Source organism: Thamnophis sirtalis, unplaced genomic scaffold (assembly GCF_051295495.1).
Source record: "Thamnophis sirtalis isolate CommonGarterSnake01/CBP01778 unplaced genomic scaffold, rThaSir2_p1.2 scaffold_14, whole genome shotgun sequence".
Lineage (NCBI taxonomy): Eukaryota > Metazoa > Chordata > Lepidosauria > Squamata > Natricidae > Thamnophis > Thamnophis sirtalis.
The window spans coordinates 46,395,332-46,417,951 of NW_028261394.1; the positions used below are offsets into that span (position 1 = coordinate 46,395,332).

The window sequence follows — 22,620 nt, forward strand, 5'->3', positions numbered from 1 at the left end:
AGTGGATCTGGGTACTTGAGAGACCGCCTACTGCCAATCACCTCCATTCGACCAATTAGATCTCACCGATTAGGCCTCTTCCGAGTTCCATCCGCCGGTCAATGTCGACTGGCAACCACGCGGAGGAGGGCCTTCTCGGTGGCAGCTCCGACCCTTTGGAACGATCTCCCCGTGGAGATTCGTACCCTCACCACCCTCCAGACCTTCCGCACAGCCCTTAAAAACTGGCTATCCCGTCAGGCCTGGGGCTAAAGATTGCAACCCGCCCGAATGGTATGAATGTTGTGTTTTAATGATGTATTGTTCTATATGTTAAAAGTTTGTTTCCCACCCCCCTTTTTAAGTTGTAAGCCGCCCTGAGTCCCCCCAGGGAAAAGGGCGGCATATAAATAAAAATAAATAAATAAATAAATAAAAAATAAATAAAAGTACAACAGCAACTTCACAAATTCAAACAAGGCTGAATCGCCCCACTTCATTTGGGTTTTCGCTCACTTCTGGGTCGATCCAATCCCAAGTCATAAAATAACCGACGTTGGGCTTAATTGACACAACATCCCTTTCATAAAGGCACACAAACATATGCAGAAATACCCACCAGAGCCAAGGTGGCACAGTGGTTAAATGCAGCACTGCAGGCTACTTCAGCTGACTGCAGTTCTGCAGTTCGGCTGTTCAAATCTCACTGGCTCAGGGTTGACTCAGCCTTCCAGCCTTCCGAGGTGGGTAAAATGAGGACCCGGATTGTTGTTGGGGGCAATATGCTGACTCTGTAAACCGCTTAGAGAGGGCTGAAAGCCCTATGAAGCGGTATATAAGTTTAACTGCTATCAACCACAAGGTCTCTGCTTGCAGCCTGCAGTACAGCTGGCAGTGGCTGGAAAACGGCTGGAATTACGGTGGTGACGCGAGAGTAGGAATGCAGCCCAAATTGTGACCTGGGGCAACAGGTAGGACTTTAATCCTTGTGTAAACGTACAACTGCCGAGTTTCCCAGGGCTCGGAGAAAGATTGAGCCTCGGCAGACCAGACCTGATTAGGTAGGTCAGCTGTTCTGAGCAAGAATTTGGCCCCTCCCAGGCAATTGTTGCAGGCGGGGCGTATGCTGTGTGTCGGCATCAGGTAACACCCCTCCCCTCCCCGGATCACCTTTCTGTGCACCTCCTGAGCTTAGGAGGGAATGTGAGCCTTTCATCCAGGAAATATCGATATATACATACATAAGGTAATTCACAGAAGCGGCTGCTGCAGCTGGTGGCAGCTTCTCCTCGAGCTGCCTGCCCTCCTGACCTGTGCCTGCTCCCACCCCAGCCACCAAGATGGGAGCCAAGCACTGCTTTGCCAAGTTCTTCCAGGATGGGTCCTCCTTCCTCCATCTGGGTCGGAAATACCAGTCCTTGGGCAGCAAGGATGCAGCAGAGCAGGTCAGGAAGTTTGCTGTGGAGGGGATATGGGGTTGGAACTGACCATCCTTCCTCTGGGTCACTTTCGTTAATCTCCAGGGAGTGTTTCTCTCTCATCCAGGTCACGGTTCTCCCAAAGGTGCTATTCTTTTTTTCTTTCCAGGAGGCAACTGGATTTTCTTGTTCCTTTTTGTTCCGCTTCTCATCCAAGAAGCTTCTTTCAGCTCAGGCAGGATAGCGGGGAAATGGAAGGATTTATCTTAAAAAGACAAAAAACAACAACAACGAGAAAGTCCGGTTGCCCTTTTAAGAAGCACCTTTGGTTGTTTGGGGAGGGGGGAGAGAGAGGGAGATGTGGGTCTTGGGAAGAGGGAGAAGAGCTGATGGAGTCGTTGAGTCCGGCGTGTGAGTTTGTAACTGGCTCTGCGAGGCTCGATAGGACACAAAAGTGTTATTGTTCGGCTGATCCACCTACTTGGGGACTTCTAAAGTGTCTCGCCTCCGTTCGAAGTCTTTTGAAAGTCGTTTTTTAATCACCCTAGTGACATTTGCAGTGCCCTAGTTAGATTCTGGGCTCGATTCCCTTGGGAGTGTTCTTTCAACATCCCCGATGTTCTTCCCCTGCGCTGGTGGGAGAATGGGGAAGGGGGAGGACAGATGTAGGCGGAGAAGGACAGGATGAACGTTCCACGTGAGTCTCACCTCAAAAGGTTGACCTTCTGCTCTTCACGGCTCTGAAACTCCATCTCTTCCGTTGTTGGGTTCACGTAGCTCTCGAAGCCCACATTCTGGTGTAGCAAAACAGGGTGGCAGGGTTGACACCAACATTAAACCAATGGTGGTTTGCCATTACACATTCACCCATCACCTGCTCATTGCTTGTTGTCTTGGTCCCTATCTGTGAGAAGTCAAGAATGGTTTCAGCAGTGGTGAGATTCAATTTTTTTTTTTACTACCGGTCCTGTGGGTATGGCTTGGTGGGCGTGGCAGGAGAAGGATACCGCGAAAGCTCCATTCCGTCCCCACTCCTGGGGGAAGGATATTGCAAAATCTCCATTCCCACTCCACTCTAGGGGAAGGATACTGCAAAAGCGCCATTCCCTCCTCACTCCAGGGGAAGGATACTGCAAAAGCTCCATTCCCTCCTCACTCCAGGGGAAGGATACTGCAAAAGCTCCATTCCCCCCCTACTCCAGGGGAAGGATCCTGCAAAAGCTCCATTCCCACTCCGCTGCAGAGGAAGGATATTGCAAAATCTCCATTCCCTCCTCACTCCAGGGGAAGAATACTGCAAAAGCGCCATTCCCTCCCCACTCTGGTATCATCCAGAGGTGTTATTTGCTGGTTCTCCAAACTACTCAAAATGTCCACTACCGGTTCTCCAGAACCTCTCCGAACCTGCTGGATTTCACCCCAGGGTTTCACATACCCAAAGGAGAATTCTTGTGGACCCCAGAGCTAACTTGCCAGACGAGGGAAGTTAAACTGCCTGTGTATTTTCTCTCCAAATTTTCCTTTCCCAGCTTGTTCTGTTCTTATAAGATTTATGTACACAGCCTCTGCATGAAACTATGCTAATAAAACTTTGGGCAAACATCTCTGTTACCTGGAAAAGAAAAGAAAAAAACCTCTTAAAAGTGCTTAATCTTTCATTGCACCTGATTGCTATCCTGATAAAATAGCTAGGACGGATACTTTTAGCATCATGTGTTATTTCAAAAGCCATTAAAGAGACAGGAAAGTTTTGGGCTGGTTGTGTGTTTATTTAGATATTCAGTACTTAAGGAATGAGATTTGGCAGGTTTTTTTTTTTTTAAGCAATCTTAGAAATAAATTGGAGCCTCGTTTCCTGGCCTGAAATAGCCAGCAGGAAACCAGTAATAAGATGCAATAAAATCAGAGAATAAAGGAAACTTTGCAGTTTAAATCTGGGCCCTTTTATGAAAGTGTTCTCCACACCCTTCCCTGCACTAAATGTTGATGTTGATGTTGATTTTATTTATATGCCGCCCTTTTCCCCCAAGGGGACTCAGGGCGGCTCACAACTCAACCAGGGAAGGGGGATACAAACAAGAATTTAAACGACAAAAAAACAATGCATAATTAAAACACAACAGTCATACCAATTCGAGGCGGGGGCAACAGCTCTTTAGCCCCAGGCCTGTCGGAACAGCCAGGTTTTAAGGGCTTTGCGGAAGGCCTGGAGGGTGGTGAGGGTTCGAATCTCCACGGGGAGTTCGTTCCAGAGGGTCGGAGCAGCCACAGAGAAGGCTCTCCTCCGGGTAGTCGCCAGTCGGCACTGGCCGGCGGATGGAATTCGGAGGAGGCCTAATCTGTGGGATCTAATCGGTCTAGTGGAGGTAATTGGCAGCAGGCGGTCTCTCAAGTACTCAGGTCCAATACCATGAAGGGCTTTATAAGTGACGACTAGCGCCTTGAAGCGTAAATATCGCCTAGAAACAAAGCAACGGAGGGACAAATTATTATTGAAAAAATGGGTAATCAAAAGTGCTCCTGGAAAATTTAATGAGCCTCTTTTTTTAGAGCAAGGAGATTAATACATCTCTTTCGCTGGAACGCTGGTTTTCTGTAGCAAATGTAGCCAAAACCTACATTTGTTAGAATGGATGTTAATTAATGGTAACTAATCAGGAAAGGAAAGTGCTCTTCTTTATTTCTTATTTTTGCCTCGGAGTGCCAGGAAACAGAAGAGAAGTTTGCTCAAAGAGGATACAAGTAGTCCTTGACTAACGACCAGCAACGGAGCCCAACATTTCTCTTGCTAAATGAGACACTTAGTACGCGAGCCATGCCCCGTTTTATGACCACAGTTGTTAAGGCAATTCCCTGCGGTTCTTCGGTTAGTAATGTGGTCCTGAAGTGAAGCTGGCTTCCCCCGTTGACTTTGCTTCTCAGAAGGTCCCAAAAGCGGATCGCGTGATCCTGGGACGTTGCAACCGTCATAAATGTGAGTCAGTTGCCGAACGTCTGGATTTTGAACACACAGCAATGGGAACGCTGCAACGGTTGTGTGTAAAATGGTCATAAGTCACCTTTATTGCGTGCTGTTGTAACTTTGAACAGTCACTAAACTATTGTACGTCAAGGCTTAGGTAAAGGTTCCCCTCGCACATAAGTGCTGGTTATTCCCGACTCTAGGGGGCGCTGCTCATCTCCATTTCAAAGCCAAAGAGCCAGCGCTGTCCAAATACTTCTTGGTGGTCATGTGGCCGGCATGAATAAATGCCGAAGGCGCATGGAATGCTGTTCCCTTCCCACCAAAGGTGGTCCTTATTTTTCTACTTGCATTTTTTACGTGCTTTCGAACTGCTAGGTTGGCAGAAGCTGGGACAAATAAAGGGAGCTCACTCCGTTACATGGCAATAGGGATTCGAACCACCGAACTGCCGACCTTTCTGATCGACAAGCTCAGCGTCTTAGCCACTGAGCCACCGCGTCCCTAAGTCAAGGATTAGCTGTGTTTAAATTCTAGTGCTTACATGACTATATATCCATGTTCTTGGCTGCGCTGCAGAAATGGTTTGCTAATGTCTTGTTGTAAAAATAGCCAGATGGCAGGTAAGAAACGCTTGGCTAATATATATTTTTAACCACACCCTGTGTACCACACCTTATTCCTCTAGATTGATTGAGTGATTTGATTGATCGACTCATTCGTCCATTTTAGCAAACATTTGTTCCCCTCCAAGAAATTAGCTTCTAGGCGCCAAAGAGGAAATGTGACTAAAAGTTGACCAAGCACTCATTCATTAACTTGGGAAAACCTGAATTGGGTTTTATCTCGTATCCCCAATGTTGTCCAGTTCAGGATCATTTGTTCTCCCCCATCTGAAACGATGGAACGATCTCCATTAAAATGAAGGCACCCAGGATAGAAGATTTTTAAAAATGCCACTTCCCTAACTGGAAGGAAGTTACACGTGGTTCCCCCGCTGTCTTCTAAGATTACATTGCTCAAATGTTTACAAAGCTTCCATCACACCTATGAAGTCTATAATAAACCTGGTTTATTTGAACTGAGAAAAGCTGTAAAAGTCGGGGGGGTGTGTGTGAAAACTTGACCCTTTTAAGACTTGAGCATTTCAACTCCCAGAATCCCATATTGCCTGGGAAAATTCTGAGAGCTCACGTCCTCAAGTCTTAAAAGTGAACCAAAAGTCTTTGATTCTGACGTCTATGCATACTGTATGTGTCAAATCTAATCCTTGCCAGCCTGGCTTGTACAAAAAGCATGTTTAACTCCTGTTCGGTGTTCACGTTGGCTTGTCTTTCCCCCCCCTCCCCCCCAAAAAACCCCAGCTGGTGAGAGACGACCTGCCTATTTTATTTATTTAGCTCTCCAAGGGCAAAGTTTGTCAAAAAGGAACCTTGGCACCGCGAACCAAATGCAAACAGAAAAGTTTTTCCTTTAGATTTCCTGATGCGTTGCAGCTCTGGGTCCATTCTGGATTGCTTCTATTAACCAAAAAAAAAAAACGCATTTATCTGCTTCCCAGAAATTTAAGGGCAGTGTTTACTTTAATTCCTAAACTTGAAGTCACAGTGAACTTAATTAAAAGAGCAAAAGAGGGAAGGAGGGAACTTTAGAAAGCAAAGCAAACAATGAGAGTGCTCATTTTCACAGCTGAGGGCTTATGAAACTTCTGGCCAAGGGTATTAATTCCCATGAACAAAGAACATGCCACATATTCAGAAACTACCTAGCTAAAGCCCACTGGAGCGTATTTCTCCACCTTGGCGGCTTTGCGATGATGAACTTCCAACTCCCAGAATTCCCCACTAGCGTGCTCTAAATTGAGTGGACTTCAACTCCCAAAGATCCCCAGCCAGCATGCTTTGAGATGCACAGATTTCAACTCCCTGAAGAATTCTGGGAGTTGGAGTCCACGCTTTTTAAAGCATGCTGGCTAGGGAATTCTGGGAGTTGAAGTCCACTCATCTTAAGGTTATCATGGTTGAGAAACACTGCCCTAGCAGAACGATGGAAGGAAACCTTGGTGTATCCACAATCAATCCATAACCAGGGGTGAAATCCAGCAGGTTCTGGAGAACCGATAGCAGAAATTTTGAGTAGTTCGGAGAACCAGTGGCGGAAATTTTGAGTAGTTCAGAGAACCAGTAGCGGAAATTTTGAGTATTTCGAAGAACCAGTAATGGAAATTTTGGGTAGTTCGGAGACCCAGTAGCGGAAATTTTGAGTAGTTCGGAGAACCAGTAGCGGAAATTTTGAGTAGTTCGGAGAACCAGTAGCGGAAATTTTGAGTAGTTCGGAGAACCAGTAGCGGAAATTTTGAGTAGTTCGGAGAACCGGTAGCAGAAATTTTGAGTAGTTTGGAGAACCAGTAGCGGAAATTTTGAGTAGTTCGGAGAACCAGTAGCGGAAATTTTGAGTAGTTCGGAGAACCGGTAGCAGAAATTTTGAGTAGTTTGGAGAACCAGTAGCGGAAATTTTGAGTAGTTCGGAGAACCGGTAGCAGAAATCTTGAGTAGTTCGGAGAACCGGTAGTGGAAATCTTGAGTAGTTCGGAGAACCAGTAGTGGAAATTTTGAGTAGTTTGGAGAACCAGTAGCGGAAATTTTGAGTAATTCAGAGAATTGGCAAATGCTACCTCTGGTTGGCCCCAGAGTGGGGAGGGAATGGAGATTTTGCAGTATCCTTCCCCTGTCACGCCCACCAAGCCACACCATGGCCACCGTGCCATGCCCACAGAACCAGTAGTAAAGAAATGTGAATTTCACCACTGTTCATAACCCCATGAACTTCTGCACCAGTTTTTGTGGCCTCCAGAAATTCTTTCCCAAGGAAACTGGGACGCACAATTGCAAAAAACAAACAAACCCAGAAGTGCGTTTTCTTACTGTCTTAAACAATGACTGAGTTGGCATAATGCGCACACAAGATTGTTATAAACCTAACAAAGATTGTTATCAATCTAAAAAACTCCATTCCCAGGGAACCTGGTTAGGGTCGGATGGATAGGCATCTTGGGTGAATGCAGACCCTTTCATACGATTCAGTGTATGGTTCAATCTGGGGAAGTGTGTTCATGCACTAACCTGGTTAAAAGCATCATGCTATTCCTGCACGGGACCCTCGGGGGGGGGGAATGAACCCCCAAATAAATTCACAGAAAGCAAACAGAATTGAAAATGAATCGTGCCCTAATCACTGCCCTAATCTTTTCCTTCAACATTTCCCCTCTGTGGGCTCATCGGGAGAAGCAACTGCCTGATGGCCTCCAGAGTCACAACAGCACAGCATCTTGTGAAGCTGAGTGTCAATTTGCGGTGGGGCGAATTAACCAAAACGGGTCAGAGGCCCCATAATTCTGCTGAACGGTTTTGAAAGCCCCCACCCCCCTCGATCAAGAAGGGGAAAACAATAACGCCTTCATCTTTGTCAAAGTTCATGAGATGTTTGCCAGCAGTGACAAAGAACTGGCGTTTGTGTGTGAAACTGGGGAAACTTGGTCCTCTTTCTAGCCCAAGCAGTGATTTATGACAAGGATCAAGGAGAAGCTTAATTGTTACCCACCGGCTAATGTCCCTCAATTTATCGCTTGCATGATGCAGTCAGAAGATGAATCTGAACTGAAGTCGCTTCATCAAGAGAAAGAAATTGAGGCCATTCCACCCAAAACAGCTTGCCAATGTCAAGTAGAAGAGCTGGCCAAAACCTTGCAGGTAAGTGTCATCGAAATCTTAAAAGGGGGCACTTTAGTATCATCCCTATGGAAGGATAACCGTCCATGGCTTAAAAATCTGTTCAGAATAAGATAAATAATTGTCTATCCGAAGAGCTTTTTTATAACGTGAAGGAATGTTTGCTAACCAGGTTAAACCCGTTCAGGGGAAGAATGTCAGTCAAAGAGGACTTGATAGATAATTAGTTGTTGTTGTTTTTTCTCCCAGCCACGATGTTTTCTCTGCATAAGACGGCAATCTCTTTGCAAAGATTCAAGCCGGTGCAAGTTCTGTGTGAATAAGGAGGTTTATAGGAATAAACACGGATTGTGATCTTTTCCCCCTAATGGTGATTTTGATTCACTGCCTCTTTCCCTTTTGTCACGGTGGAAAATGAAAAGCAGTTAGAATATGGAAAGAATAGAATATGGAAAGAGTAGAATAGAATAGAATAGAATAGGATAGAATAGAATATGGATAGAATAGAATATGGATAGAATAGAATAGAATATGGATAGAATAGAATAGAATATGGAAAGAATAGAATATGGATAGAATAGAATAGAATAGAATAGAATAGAATATGGATAGAATAGAATAGAATATGGAAAGAATAGAATATGGATAGAATAGAATAGAATAGAATAGAATAGAATATGGATAGAATAGAATAGAATATGGATAGAATAGAATATGGATAGAATAGAATAGAATATGGATAGAATAGAATAGAATATGGATAGAATAGAATAGAATATGGAAAGAATAGAATATGGATAGAATAGAATAGAATAGAATAGAATAGAATATGGATAGAATAGAATAGAATAGAATAGAATAGAATAGAATAGAATAGAATAGAATAGAATAGAATAGAATAGAATAGAATAGAATATGGATAGAATAGAATAGAATAGAATAGAATAGAATAGAATAGAATTCTTTATTGGCCAAGTGTGATTGGATGCACAATTTCCATAGAATAGAATAGAATAGAATAGAATAGAATAGAATAGAATATGGAAAGAATAGAATAGAATATGGATAGAATAGAATAGAATATGGATAGAATAGAATAGAATAGAATTCTTTATTGGCCAAGTGTGATTGGACACACAAGGAATTTGTCTTTGGTGCAGATGCTCTCAGTGTACAAAAAGACAAGATACATTCGTCACGAATCATAAGATACAACACTTATTGATAATCATAAGTTACTAATAAGTATAATAAATAATAGCAATAGCAACAGCCCTTAGACTTATATACCGCTTCATAGGACTTTCAGCCCTCTCCAAGCGGTTTACAGAGTCAGCATATCGCCCCCACAATCTGGGTCCTCCTTTCACCCACCTCGGAAGGATGGAAGGCTGAGTCAACCTTGAGCCAGTGAGATTAGAACAGCCGAACTGCAGATAACAGTCAGCTGAAGTGGCCTGCAGTACTGCACCCTAAACCACTGCGCCACCTCGGCTCATTATTGATAATCATAGGTTACTAATAAGTATAATAAATAATAACGGCACTCCTTTCTTTTGAATTTACGAGGCAAATAGCAAAGGTGACATTTCAAATCTCATTGCATGGATAAACACACACACACACAAACACACACACTCAAGTCAGCTTGCAAGCTGGTGAAGTGTTTTATCTAGGCTACCTCAGTTCAAGTGTTGGAATGAAGATAAGACCCATTGGCCCCAACCAGAATTATGTTAGAAGGCTAACAGATTGGATCTCCATTTACTTATCTCTCCTGCCTTGAGTGAGGTGGAAGGAGAATAGCAATAGCAATAGCAATAGCAGTAGACTTATATACCGCTTCATAGGCCTTTCAGGCCTCTCTAAGCGGTTTACAGAGAGTCAGCATATTGCCCCCAACAATCCGGGTCCTCATTTTACCCACCTCGGAAGGATGGAAGGCTGAGTCAACCCTGAGCCGGTGAGATTTGAACCGCTGACCTGCTGATCTAGCAGTAGCCTGCAGTGCTGCATTTAACTACTGCGCCACCTTGGCTCTTCCCTAGGATGTTATGTGCTTTGCAGCTCTGAGCATCTGGGCTCCTACTTCCTGGTAGACATTACGTGCAGAGCAAAGTTTCCCCATTTTGAAAAGTTCTTCTAGTAGACCAGTGTTTTTCAACCTTCTCAACGTTAAGATGGACTTCACCTTCAACTCCCAGAATTGGACTTCAACGCTTGGAGTTCCCCAGCCAGCCAAGCTTGAGCAGCACTCTTCTAGGTGTGAAGGATAGTGGGGCCAAGCACTAGGAAACCCAAATGTCAAAAAAAAAATGGTAACTGTCTGATCAAAGTCAGTTTGTTTGTTGACAGAGATGTTTAGCTCCATTGCGCCAAGCCAGTTTTGACCAAAAGTCTTGACCCTACTCCTTTGCTCGTTGGTGTCTCTTCCAGGTTGACTTGGAGAGAGGACTTTCAGAATTCTCAGTGCTGCACCGCAGAATCAAGCATGGCTGGAATGAACTTGTGGCAGATAATACGGAACCGGTGTGGAAGAAATACCTTGACCAGGTAGCGCATTTTAGCAGCAGAGAAACGTGTGACTTGTGGTGGCAAAGTGGTGTAGACACAATATTCCTTCTGAGGCTGAGACGGGATTGTAGCGATGGACCAATAAGTTAAGAGATAGAGAGAAAAGTGTACTTTTAATGTGTCCAGAAGCTCAAGAGTCATCTGTGGTTAAGGTGGCTGTACAACTTCTGGAGTTGGTGCAGAGATATGGATCTTTTGCGATGAATTGTCTGAAATGGTGCAGGGTTTACTGCCTAGGCAAGGGGTTGGACTAGATACAGTGGTCTCCAACCTTGGCAACTTTAAGACCTGTGGACTTCAACTCCCAGAGTTCCTCAGCCAACTCTGGGAGTTGAAGTCCACAAGTCTTAAAGTTGCCAAGGTTGGAGACCATTGGACTAGAAGACCTCCAAAGCAATAGCAATAGCAATAGCAGTAGACTTATATACCGCTTCATAGGCCTTTCAGGCCTCTCTAAGCGGTTTACAGAGAGTCAGCATATTGCCCACAACAATCTGGGTCCTCATTTTACCCACCTCGGAAGGATGGAAGGCTGAGTCAACCCTGAGCCGGTGAGATTTGAACCGCTGACCTGCTGATCTAGCAGTAGCCTGCAGTGCTGCATTTAACCACTGCGCCACCTTGGCTCGAAGTCCCTTCCAACTCTGCTATTGCACTATATTGTATTAATTTTGGGTGTGAAGTGTGGCAATATTTAATCTTACTATTGATCAATTGATGAGGGACCATCAAGTCTTTTTTTTAACTCCTGGTGACCATATAGATAGATCGATATTCTCTGTGATGAGCTGCCCCTAAACTGGTCCTTCAGCTCTTCCAATGATGCACCAATAACCCCCGGAACTGAATCCCTCTACCTTTCTGGGGGTTGTCTTCTTCTCCTCTTTCCTTCAACCTTTCCCAGCATTATAGCATTCTCCAGAGAGATGGTTCTTCACGTAACTCGTCAAAAGTAGGATGATTTGAGCCTGTCTCACAATACACGGTTAAAGCAAAGAAAACAAGAATGACTTTCATCACCAACTCTTTCTTCTCCCATTGTAGTTTAAGAACCCTCTGATCCTTTTGCTCCTGGCTTCTGCTGTGGTTAGTCTGATTACTAAAGAGTATGAAGATGCCGTGAGTATTACAATGGTATGTGGCTTCTCTCCAAAGGAAGCATGGCTTCTGCAACCCTTGGCCTCAGCACAATCTAAAGGGAACATTGCCAAACGACAAGATGAAAAAAATCTAAGAATCTCTCTCTCTCTCTCTCTCTCTCTGTCAAATCTCTATATCTCTATCTCTATCTCTCTATCTCTCGACATCTCTATCTCTATATCTATCTATCTATCTATCTATCTATCTATCTATCTATCTATCTATCTATCTATCTATATCTCTATATCTCTATCTAATCTCTATATATCTATATATCTATCTATAGCTATATCTATATATCTATATATCTATATTTCTATATCTCTATCTATCTATCATCTATCTATCTATCTATCTATCTATCTATCTATATCTCTCCATCTCTATCTATCTATCTATCTATCTATCTATCTATCTCCATCTATCTATCTATCTATCTATCTATCTATCTATCTATCTATCTATCTATCTATCTATCTATCTATGGCTCTCTGTGTGTGTGTTCCAGCATAACTCTGGAATGCCTTGAACAATTTCAACCAAACTTGGTACACAGATGACTTACTCTCTGGAAAAAAAATACTGTGGGGATAAGACACCCCAAGGGATGTGTGTTCTGTTAAGATGCAGCCTGTTGTGCCTTAATACGGCTTCTACCGTACTGCCTTAAATGGCTTCTACTGCACAGCGCAATGGAGTTGCCATGGTAACGGCTTCACAGTACTCCACAAGAGGGCTCCCTCTGGTAAGGGGGGGGGGGGAATCCAACATTAGAAATTACATTTCTGGGAGCAGAGGGAAAACATTTTTAACTAATTCAAAATCGGGGCTCAGGGAGAAGTTGATCTTGCCATCGGCTCTCCAGGAATTGTGGTGACGTTCATGGAAGGAGGGAGGGCAGCACATTCACAGCACTTACGTTACGTTGCCGTTTGACATCGCCATTCCTGTCTAATAGAGGATCGGGATGAATAAATACTTGGGCAAATGCTGGGTTATCAGCTACTTCCTAATAAAATCCCTCCATCTTTTGCTTCTCTTAGATGGGTTCTGGGAATGACTTCCACATACTTGAAGGGAAAACAATTGAGAAAGTTTGCACCCTTTGGTATTTTTTGGTATTTGTTTATTATTTATAGGCCGCCCTTTTCCCTGAGGGGACTCAGGGCGGCTTACAATTTATGGGAGGGGAATACAAGACAAGACATGAGACAGTACATAAGTAAAAATAAAACACAACATTCATTCATCATTCGGGAGGGGACGGATTAGAATCTTTATCCCCAGGCCTGACGGGATAGCCAGGTCTTGAGGGCTGTGCGGAAGGTCTGGACAGTGGTGAGGGTGCGAATCTCCACGGGGAGATCGTTCCAAAGGGTCGGAGCTACTACTGAAAAGGCTCTCCTCCGCGTAGTTGCCAGTCGACACTGACTGGCAGATGGAACTCGGAGGAGGCCTAATCTGTGTGATCTAATAGGTCGCAGGGAGGTAATTGGCAGGAGGCGGTCTCTCAAGTACGCAGACCCACTACCATGGAGGGCTTTATGGGTGGTAAGTAGCACCTTGAAGCGTACCCGGAGATCAACAGGTAGCCAGCACAGCTCGCGGAGGATAGGTGTTATGTGGGCGAACCGCGGTGCGCCCACAATCGCTCGCGCGGCCGCATTCTGGACTAGCTGAAGTCGCCGGATGCTCTTCAAGGAAAAAAAAACTGCAGTTAATTATTATATCCAGATAGTTGTGATGGGATTTGCCAGAACCGTTTATTGGCATTAAAAATATGTCTGATTTCTCTGCCAACTTCCGTCTTTTCTTCCCCAACAGGCTGTCATCATCGTTGTCACAGTAGCGTTTGTCCAGGTACGATGATTGTCCACCTTGGATTATGATTACTACTAGTAGTAGTAGTAGTAGCAGCAGCCATCCGTGAAGTCATGTCAGTTGTGCTTCTCTTCCTGCAGGAGTATCGCTCTGAAAAATCGCTGGAAGAACTGAACAAGTTAGTTCCACCAGAATGCAGCTGGTAAGCAGGATCCTTGGAAGGTAACTCACTCCTGGAGATGGGAGCACATAGCAATAGCAGTTAGCAGTTAGACTTATATACCGCTTCATACGGGCTTTCAGCCCTCTCTAAGCGGTTTAAAGAGTCAGCATATCGCCCCCAACAACAATCCGGCTCCTCATTTCACCCACCTCGGAAGGATGGAAGGCTGAGTCAACCTTGAGCCGGTGAGATTTGAACCGCCGAACTGCAGATAGCAGTCAGCTGAAGTGGCCTGCAGTACTGCACTCTACCCACTGCGCCACCTCGGCTCTTACATACGGCCCCTTCTTCTCTTCCTTTCTGCTTTGGAAGACTTCTGGCCCCCATCTTTGCAGACAAAATTCATGCAACTTCTGAATTCTGCTCAAGGAACTATCAGCAGCTGAGCTTCTTGTACTCAGCTGGCCAGTTGCTCCAACTTCTTGCCTATGGATCATCCTCTCTGCTGGCTGAATGTGAACAACGATGAAAGTCTAACTGCTATTGCTATTGCTAACTACTCAAAATTTCTGCTACTGGTTCTCCAGAACTGGTCAGAACCTGCTGATTTTATGTATGTATGTATGTATGTATGTATGTATGTATGTATGTATGTATCCATCCTTCCTCCTTTCCTACCTATCTTCATCCACATTCCATTCACAATTGTGCTATGCCATGTGTAACACCTAGCATTTCGTCTGTGTCTCTCTGTAAATCCAGCCTGAGAGAAGGGAAAATGCAACATCTTCTCGCTCGAGAACTTGTCCCAGGAGACGTTGTCTGCCTTGCCATTGGAGATCGCATCCCTGCGGACATAAGACTCACAGAGGTAACGCTCAAGGCACACAAAAGGTCCTGAATATCCCCTATAGCAGTGTTTCTTAACCTTGGCAACTTTAAGTCCTGTGGACTTCAACTCCCAGAATTCCCCAGACAGCATAGCTGTCTGGGGGATTCTGGGAGTTGAAGTCCACAGGACTTAAAGTCGCCAAGGTTGAGAAACACTGCCCTATAGGCATGTGATCACGTGAGACAAGCTGAAATAAAATTCAACAGACAGCCCCACGTTAGCGGTTCTTATGATTCTGGACCACGAAGAGTAGGTGAATTGAGAAAGTCCATGCAAAACTCTTGGGTCTGAGTGTCTGGAAAGTGTTTTCAGAGTCCCCACTCCAAGGTTTTTCTGTGGCTGGAGATGTAGCACATCATGGTCAAGGAAATAAGCTTCAAGGAGAAGAGGCCCAGTTGTAGATTCGTTGGGCGCAACTCACTTCTCAACCTCTTTGCTTGGTCATGGAAATTCTGGCCCCAGTTGTGGTCGCAATTTGAACATCACCTCTTTGGAAGCACATGTATTTATTTATTTGACTTCTGTAGGTAGTCACCCCGTGTCTTGTGAGAAAGTGACTATGGGTGGTTTAAATGAAAGAGCAGTGTGGACTCAAAACGATTTGGTGATCCAATGCGCTGATCCTGATTTTTCTTTGAAGGTGATCGATCTCCTGGTGGATGAGTCCAGCTTGACTGGGGAAGTGGAACCTTGTAGCAAGAACGATGGCATCTTAGCCACTTCAGGAGACATAATGACTCTCACCAACGTGGTCTTCATGGGAACTCTTGTGAGATACGGCAAGGCTAAAGTGAGTGGCTCTCCGTCTGTCACATCGCGAAGAGAGTTGGTGTGGGTTTTAAGTTTGGTGTGTGCTAGGAGTTGTTTGAGATCTTGACAGTTCAGTTCAGTTCAGTTCAGTTTATTGTATTTGTATGCTGCCCTTTTCCCCCCGAAGGGGGACTCAGGGCGGCTCACAACTCTAACCGGGGAAGGGGGATACAGACAAAAAAATTAAAAAACAAACATAACAATATATAATTTAAAACTCACAACAGTCATACCATTCGAGACGGGGGCAACAGCTCTTTAGCCCCAGGCCTGTCGGAACAGCCAGGTTTTGAGGGCTTTGCGGAAGGCCTGGAGGGTGGTGAGGGTACGAATCTCCACGGGGAGTTCGTTCCAGAGGGTCGGAGCAGCCAGAGAGAAGGCTCTCCTCCGGGTAGTCGCCAGTCGACACTGGCCGGCGGATGGAATTCGGAGGAGGCCTAATCTGTGGGATCTAATCGGTCTAGTGGAGGTAATTGGTTGGACATCAATCCTTAGCATCATCATTCCTCCCAGCGTTTGAGAGGTGGGAGTGGTGACGTCTGTTTGGAGGCTCTGAGATCCAAATCAGTTCATCATATCTTGAACCAAGAGAGCTGTAAAACAAGCTGAGCGTTTTTCATTGCAATCATTCTTCCTTGACATAGCTCCCTCTTTGCTGTTGGGAATGTTGATGTTTCATCTGTCTCTGGCTTCCGGGGTAATTTGCTGCTCTGAAGGATGGGAACAACATGATCTTTTCTGGTTTTAAGACCCTGGACCTATTTCTGGACAATTTGAACAAAGGATTAACTCCAGATTTGTTGTGTCGTAGTTACAAACTCTAAGATAGCAAGTAAAAAACACGCTGGGAGCTATGCGATCTTATCTGATCTTAGACTAACACAGCCAAGCAATAAAAGTGTCAGATCGTTAGTTTTACAACCCACTTAGAAAGAGTCAGGGGGAGATGTTGAAGAGTTCCTTAAAGCGTTTAAGAGATAGAATAACCACCAGCCATAAATCCATTAGAAGGGGGAAAAAAAACAATTCGCCGCTAGATTATTCTGTTCTTTGGTTCCCATTAGCTTAAATTTTAGTACGGACCGTCTCTCTTTGAGTAATAAAATCAGCTTACCAGTTGAATCCATTCATACCATTCTTAGGGGCAACCTGCAGTTTCGGTTAGCATACAGCTAATCCAGAGAGGAATTGGCAGGAGGGGTTAATTCCACACCCCCCAGAGACTTGCGATCATCTCTGAGGTCACTGGATCTCCCCTCATCTTTCACTGTTTTCTACGGGACAGCTAGGGTCCAAAAGACCCGTCCAAATTCCTTCGGAATAGGGGAATTTCAGGAATAGCCTGAAACTCCGTCTTCTCACTGCTAAGCCCCACCTTCTTCCCTCTTTTTTCTTTTTATTAAAAAGTTTTTTTTAAATTAAACCCACATTAAAACACGGGACACGGTGTAACCGTCCCGGCAATGTCTTTTCCACACATACTAGAATATAAAGTCAAATATTATAACCACCATGCTTATTTGCAATCGGTCTATTCAGTAGTTACAAATATGAGGATGCCGTATTTCCATCCATGCTGCTTTGTTCTCATCTTATACCTTTTCACTGTTACGATGTCATACACAATTCTAATCTCCATTCTATAAATCTTAGCCGTTGCTCTTTCCTTTTTTGTTCCAACCGATCGATAAAATTTATCCCAGGTCTTATCATATTCTGATTCATCTTTGTTCTTCAATTCCCAGGTCAATTTATCCATTTCAGCACAAATCAGAATTTTCCTAATGACTTCCTCGTCTTGTTTTTCCAATTTTGGGCAAAGTCAATTCTTGCTGCCGTAATAATATGTATTATTAAGTAGATTGCCCCCTTGTTATGTTTATCATTTATGATTCCCAAAAGAAATAGTTTTGGTTTGAGAGAACCTTCCGAAATAGTTCTCTCTTGAGGATGCTACGTGGTTTTGTATTGTGGCCTTGATGAGTTCCTTTCTGATTCATCAGCTGTAGGACCTACACACAATGAAGAGATGGGCTTCCTTCCTTCTCAAATATGAAGCCTGACTAAATCAGCCAGAACTAAATCTATAGAACTAGAAGAGACCGAATTCACTACCGGTAGAAATGGGCCACTCTGGGGTTCAAAATTGATATTTTTCATCAGATGTTGGCCTGGTGGATGGCTCTCCCAAGCGGTGAACCATGGAATTGCATGGTGGAAGCTTCTGAAATATAAACCTATACACAGAAGTCAATGTATCCCCTTGAGTAGAAAGAGATGTAAGAATATATTTGGGGGAAAAACCCTCCTTTTTGAGCATGTCTCCATGGTCTTGGTTCCTCCACTTCTGAATCTAGATTTCTTCCCTGTATCCCAGCTTCTTCTGGACTTTGGGATTCTGACCTTCTTCTCGAGAAAATCTCCCTTAAGACGTAAAGTCTGTGTTTTGTACAACACTGGATCATAAACTAGCCATCCATATTTAAGTTATCTTGTAGTACAAAGCTTGCTCGCACAATTCGGTCACGGTTCAACATGTTGTGTGAATCCAGCATATTGGGTGTATTGAATAAACTATATTCCCAACACCATGGATTTGTGTTCATTGTTCCTACAGCCGTCAACTACGACGGGAAAAAAATATGCCACAGTTAATATGAAGGGGAAAGCTTTAGCTAGGAGAGAAAAATTATTTAATTAATTTGGAAACAGAAAAAATGAGAGGCTCTTTACCCTACTAGATTAGTAGTCCAGATTTAAAGCTTTTAGCTCAGTAAAAAGAGGTCCCTTAAAATTGCATTTAGCAATAGCAATAGCAGTTAGACTTATATACCGCTTCATAGGGCTTTCAGCCCTCTCTAAGCAGTTTACAGAGTCAGCATATTGCCCCCAACAACAATCCGGGTCCTCATTTCACCCACCTCGGAAGGATGGAAGGCTGAGTCAACCTTGAGCCGGTGAGATTAGAACCGCTGAAGTGCAGATAACAGTCAGCTGAAGTGGCCTGCAGTACTGCACGCTAACCACTGCGCCACCTCAGCTCTCTTGTAGTTGTATTTGTAGTTGTTGCAGAACTTACATAATTGCCCACCCCCAGATGTTTTGGAAGTATACAAGGGGCTGGGGAGAATAAGGTGTGATAGATTCCCTACGTTATTTCAGAAAAGGGTCTGCAACTTTGGACTGTGAATTTCGGAATGGAAGCAAAGAGTCACCTTTGGATAGATGCCATTTTCGAACCTCTTTTTTCTTCTGCAGGGGATTGTTATTGGAACCGGCGAAAACTCACAGTTTGGGGAAGTCTTCAAAATGATGCAAGAGGAAGAGGTAAGACAAGGAAGAGAAACGGACTCTGAGCATGTCGTTCTCAACTCAAAGCCAAGATGTTCCTTTGAGAACCTGCCTTCATTTGTCCTGTGGGTTAGATTTCAGTTGCCACTCCATTCAGGATGACCAGATTGGGGGGGGGACGGGGGGAAGGTGTTGACATAGTTAGCTGTTGTGACTCAGCAGAAGTTTGCTGTGAGTTGAGTTGGGATGCAGGAATAACAATGCAGCTGGGGCTCGTTAGTGTCGTCTTCTGGAGATAAAAGGACTGATGGTGCCACGCCCTAGTTGCAGAAGTCAACGTTCATTCATTCGTTTGTGGTTCGTCGTTCATCGGTCGTAGTTTGTTTGTGAGAGGCACTTGGATAAGTGATTTGTTTTCTTTCTGTAAACCTGGTGTTGCTGTAATAGCTTTGTTTTTGCATTCTGCTGCGTTACCTTTTTGCCAGACATTATTTATGTTTATTTTGGGCTCGCAGCCAGCGTGAGCCAGGACTGATAAAGTTATTTCTTTTTAAGTCTGTCTGACTGTCGTCTGTGAACCAGCGAAGAAGGGGGGGTCAGAACAGTTAGCAACAACACATGACAAAACATAAAAGGAAGCTACAGCAACTTGGCGTAAATCTACTACAGCCACAACCACATAGAGCTTGCAAAAATTCAGGGTAGAGTGGACCATCTATGGCGAGGACAGCATATCATTCAATTTCTGTGGAATCTAGAATTTCAGGGACAATTTTAAGATATTTGTCCTTGATGGCTATACAGGTCAGGTCTACTTCTACTAGACGGTTATAATAACAGAAACTTGCGACTCTGAATGTACTTCCTGAGCACTGATGATGTTACCTAGTTGGTTAAAGAAACATCTACAAGAAAACAACCAAACTCAGAGGGTGCCAAGAAGCCCACAGTTCAATCATGAGCTATAAATATTCTCTTCTATTAGTACCATCATCTCCTTTATCTTTGTGTCAATTAAGGAGGGGCATTCTGAAATTGGCCAAATTTAAGCCCCTCTTATCTGACCATTGCCTTGGGAGCAGATCTTCCTCCTGTTCTTCAAGATTCCCTCTACATAGAGCCAAGTAGGACTTTACAGATGATAAATAGCACTTTGAGTCACACCTGGAAGCTGACCGGCAGCCAGTGCAGATACGGTGATATTGTTATTGTGGGGCCAATCCATTTGATAGATTTCTTTCCTGTCTTTTGCCCTTCTACCTCCATTTCTTCCTTCCTTCTGGTCGAATGCATCAAGACTCCAAAGACACCGTTGCAGAGAAACATGGATAAATTGGGGAAACAGCTTACTATTGCTTCCTTCGGGATCATTGGTGAGTTCTACTTTTTTTTTTCCTCTCGAAAAGCTTTGGAGACCAAAGACTATATCGGCTGTTTCAGTCTTCCACTGTCCTCATCGGTGTTTCTCAACCTCATCGACTTGAAGACGTGTGGACTTCAACAAGGTTGGCTGGGGAATTCTGAGAGTTGAAGTCCACACATCTTTTAAGTTGATGAGGTTGAGAAATAGTGATCAACATGAAATGGGGGGCTTTGACATAACCCTCTTTAGATGTTCATATCTAAATGATCAGAAAGTTGAGAAATAGATTGTTACATGAAACGAGGTGCTTTGATTCTCCTCTTGAGCTACTTATGTGTTCTGACTGAGGCTTCCTGAGAGCATGAAGCAGACTCCTGGTCCCGACAAAAAACCCTTTGATTAATTGACTGTGAATTCTGCTCATTCACATCCAGCAAAGTCTTTCAAGGGAGGATTTACGGTCACAGACTTTATCTGGCTTGGAGAGCTGCCAGGCCAATATATGCGAAACTTGGCAAGGAGTCTCGGAAGGGCCACGAACCAATGAAGCGAACTAATTGTCTCCTGCAAACTCCACTCCCCTTTTGCTCCTGTTTTATTTCTTCTGGGAGGGGCTATTTACCGTCCACCTGTGGCCTTCCTCCCTAGTCGACCCCTGTTCTTTAGCTGTTCCCTTCGTCTGGTAACTTTGCCCATGCGCACACTGGGAACAGGCTCCAGCTGTTCATCTGCCTCACTGATGTCTGACTCTGAAGGCAGCTGATAACTGGCACATGGCCCTGGCCCCCTCTCTGCCTCCGACACAGAGCCCTCATTGGAGCCTTCCCCAGACTCCAGGACTGGCCCAGGTTCCTCCCCAACCTCCTCACTGTCCGAATCTGCTGCCAGCTCTGCTTGTCACTGGGGAGCCACAAAATTATGTTTGTGGGTACGATCAGAAAAATGTTTTTCTATGTTTTTCAAGGTTTACTCATGCTGATCGGCTGGCTGCAAGGGAAACATCTCCTTGATATGTTCACCATTGGAGTGAGGTAAGTTTGAGAGAGATTTCTTCCACATGTAGGCGTAGCATGTTGAATTATCAAAGGTCCCGAAGCCGAGTTGACTTGCTGAGATTTGGTTTTGTTGAACTATACTTGGTTAAAAAAAATCATGATGACTTGATTCTGACTTCAGGGAATCCACAGTAGTTGGGAATCACTCATCATGCTAGGTCAAAGCCAGATATACCATGTTATGAATCAGTGTGACATGCAAACTTTCTCATAGAGTCAAAAAGGGACATAGCTAATGGACTTCCAGCTCAGTGAAGAAATTCCTGTGCTGTCCAGCCTCTAATTTAAGACCAGTGCAGAGGACGGATGTTCTCAAAAGTCTTCTCATCTTTAATACATTTCAATAGATTTTTTTTCTAACTGGCTTCCTCTGGATATATTGTATAACAATTCCCAACAATTCTCAACCCTGAAGCGGACCTGGCTGACATTTTTGTGGCTTCAGGGTTTCCACAAGACAGAAGAGGGGACAGGGAAGGAGAAATAGGAAGCTAGGGTTTTTCAGTCAAAACAAAAGGTTTTCCTGTGGGAACCAAGGTCATTCCAACAGGTGGCTGGGAGAGGAGGTGCAAAGTAACCAAGCAATCATCCAGCACCTCTACTGGATAATGTGACCTATGACTTGGGGAAAAGGGGGAAACTTTCACTTTTAATCAGGTGGAAACCGTGGGAACTTTCAGAGTCGGTTTTCACCAGTTGTGCCAATATGAGGTATCCAAATAAATTGTTCTTTGAGGAATCTCCCTGCCTCGGAGTTCTGACATTAATGGGTACATTGGTTCCACCACAAATCCGCGAAGCCCTTATCCGCGGAGACATAAGCGCGAAGACTAATTTGCGGCGTTCTAAGCGCTAAGGAAAAACGCGACCCTACCGCGATGACATAATCACAGAGGGCAAATTCACGCATTCCCAAGCACTCAATACCCTAAACCTAACCCTAAACCTAACCCTAAACCTAACCCTAAACCTAACCCTAACGCTAAACCTAACGCTAAACCTAATGCTAAACCTAACCCTAACCCTAAACCTAACCCTAAACCTAACCCTAAAACAAACCCCTAAACCTAATCCTAACGCTTACCTTAATTGAAGTCGGCTTTCTGCCGCAGCGCCGTTTTAAAGCGCCCTTCTGTTGCCGCGCTGTTGTCGCGGCGGTGATGACGCGCGGTGATGACGTCGCGGCTTTAGTGCCGCGATTTTATCACCGCGATTTTGACGAGCACGGTTTTGTCGTGCCACGGGTACATTACCTGGAACCTTGACAGTAGAGACATCTGCTCAAGACAGTAGAACTAGAAGTCTTCTTGAAAAGTCAACTTCGACCTAATAGTCTTCCCTGGAATAGACATGCCACAAAACCCTGCATTCCTGGGTCATTTATCCGTATCCATTGGTCATGGCCCAATCTTCTACCTGTATTC

General features: G+C 44.4%; 1 protein-coding gene across 1 annotated transcript in view; it reads left to right on the top strand.

Annotated features, from left to right (window-relative positions):
- The first annotated feature begins 1,164 nt into the window (after positions 1 to 1,164).
- The window catches only part of ATP2C2 (ATPase secretory pathway Ca2+ transporting 2), a 47,166-nt gene continuing 25,710 nt past the window's right edge, over positions 1,165 to 22,620 (top strand). The window contains exons 1-11 of the mRNA XM_087729409.1: positions 1,165 to 1,424; positions 7,998 to 8,108; positions 10,524 to 10,640; positions 11,706 to 11,795; positions 13,626 to 13,661; positions 13,763 to 13,824; positions 14,548 to 14,656; positions 15,318 to 15,467; positions 18,746 to 18,814; positions 20,076 to 20,151; positions 21,106 to 21,172. Of these exons, the coding sequence (XP_087585535.1) occupies positions 1,320 to 1,424; positions 7,998 to 8,108; positions 10,524 to 10,640; positions 11,706 to 11,795; positions 13,626 to 13,661; positions 13,763 to 13,824; positions 14,548 to 14,656; positions 15,318 to 15,467; positions 18,746 to 18,814; positions 20,076 to 20,151; positions 21,106 to 21,172 (992 nt within the window). The 5' untranslated portion in view covers positions 1,165 to 1,319. The remainder of the gene's footprint in view (positions 1,425 to 7,997; positions 8,109 to 10,523; positions 10,641 to 11,705; positions 11,796 to 13,625; positions 13,662 to 13,762; positions 13,825 to 14,547; positions 14,657 to 15,317; positions 15,468 to 18,745; positions 18,815 to 20,075; positions 20,152 to 21,105; positions 21,173 to 22,620) is intronic.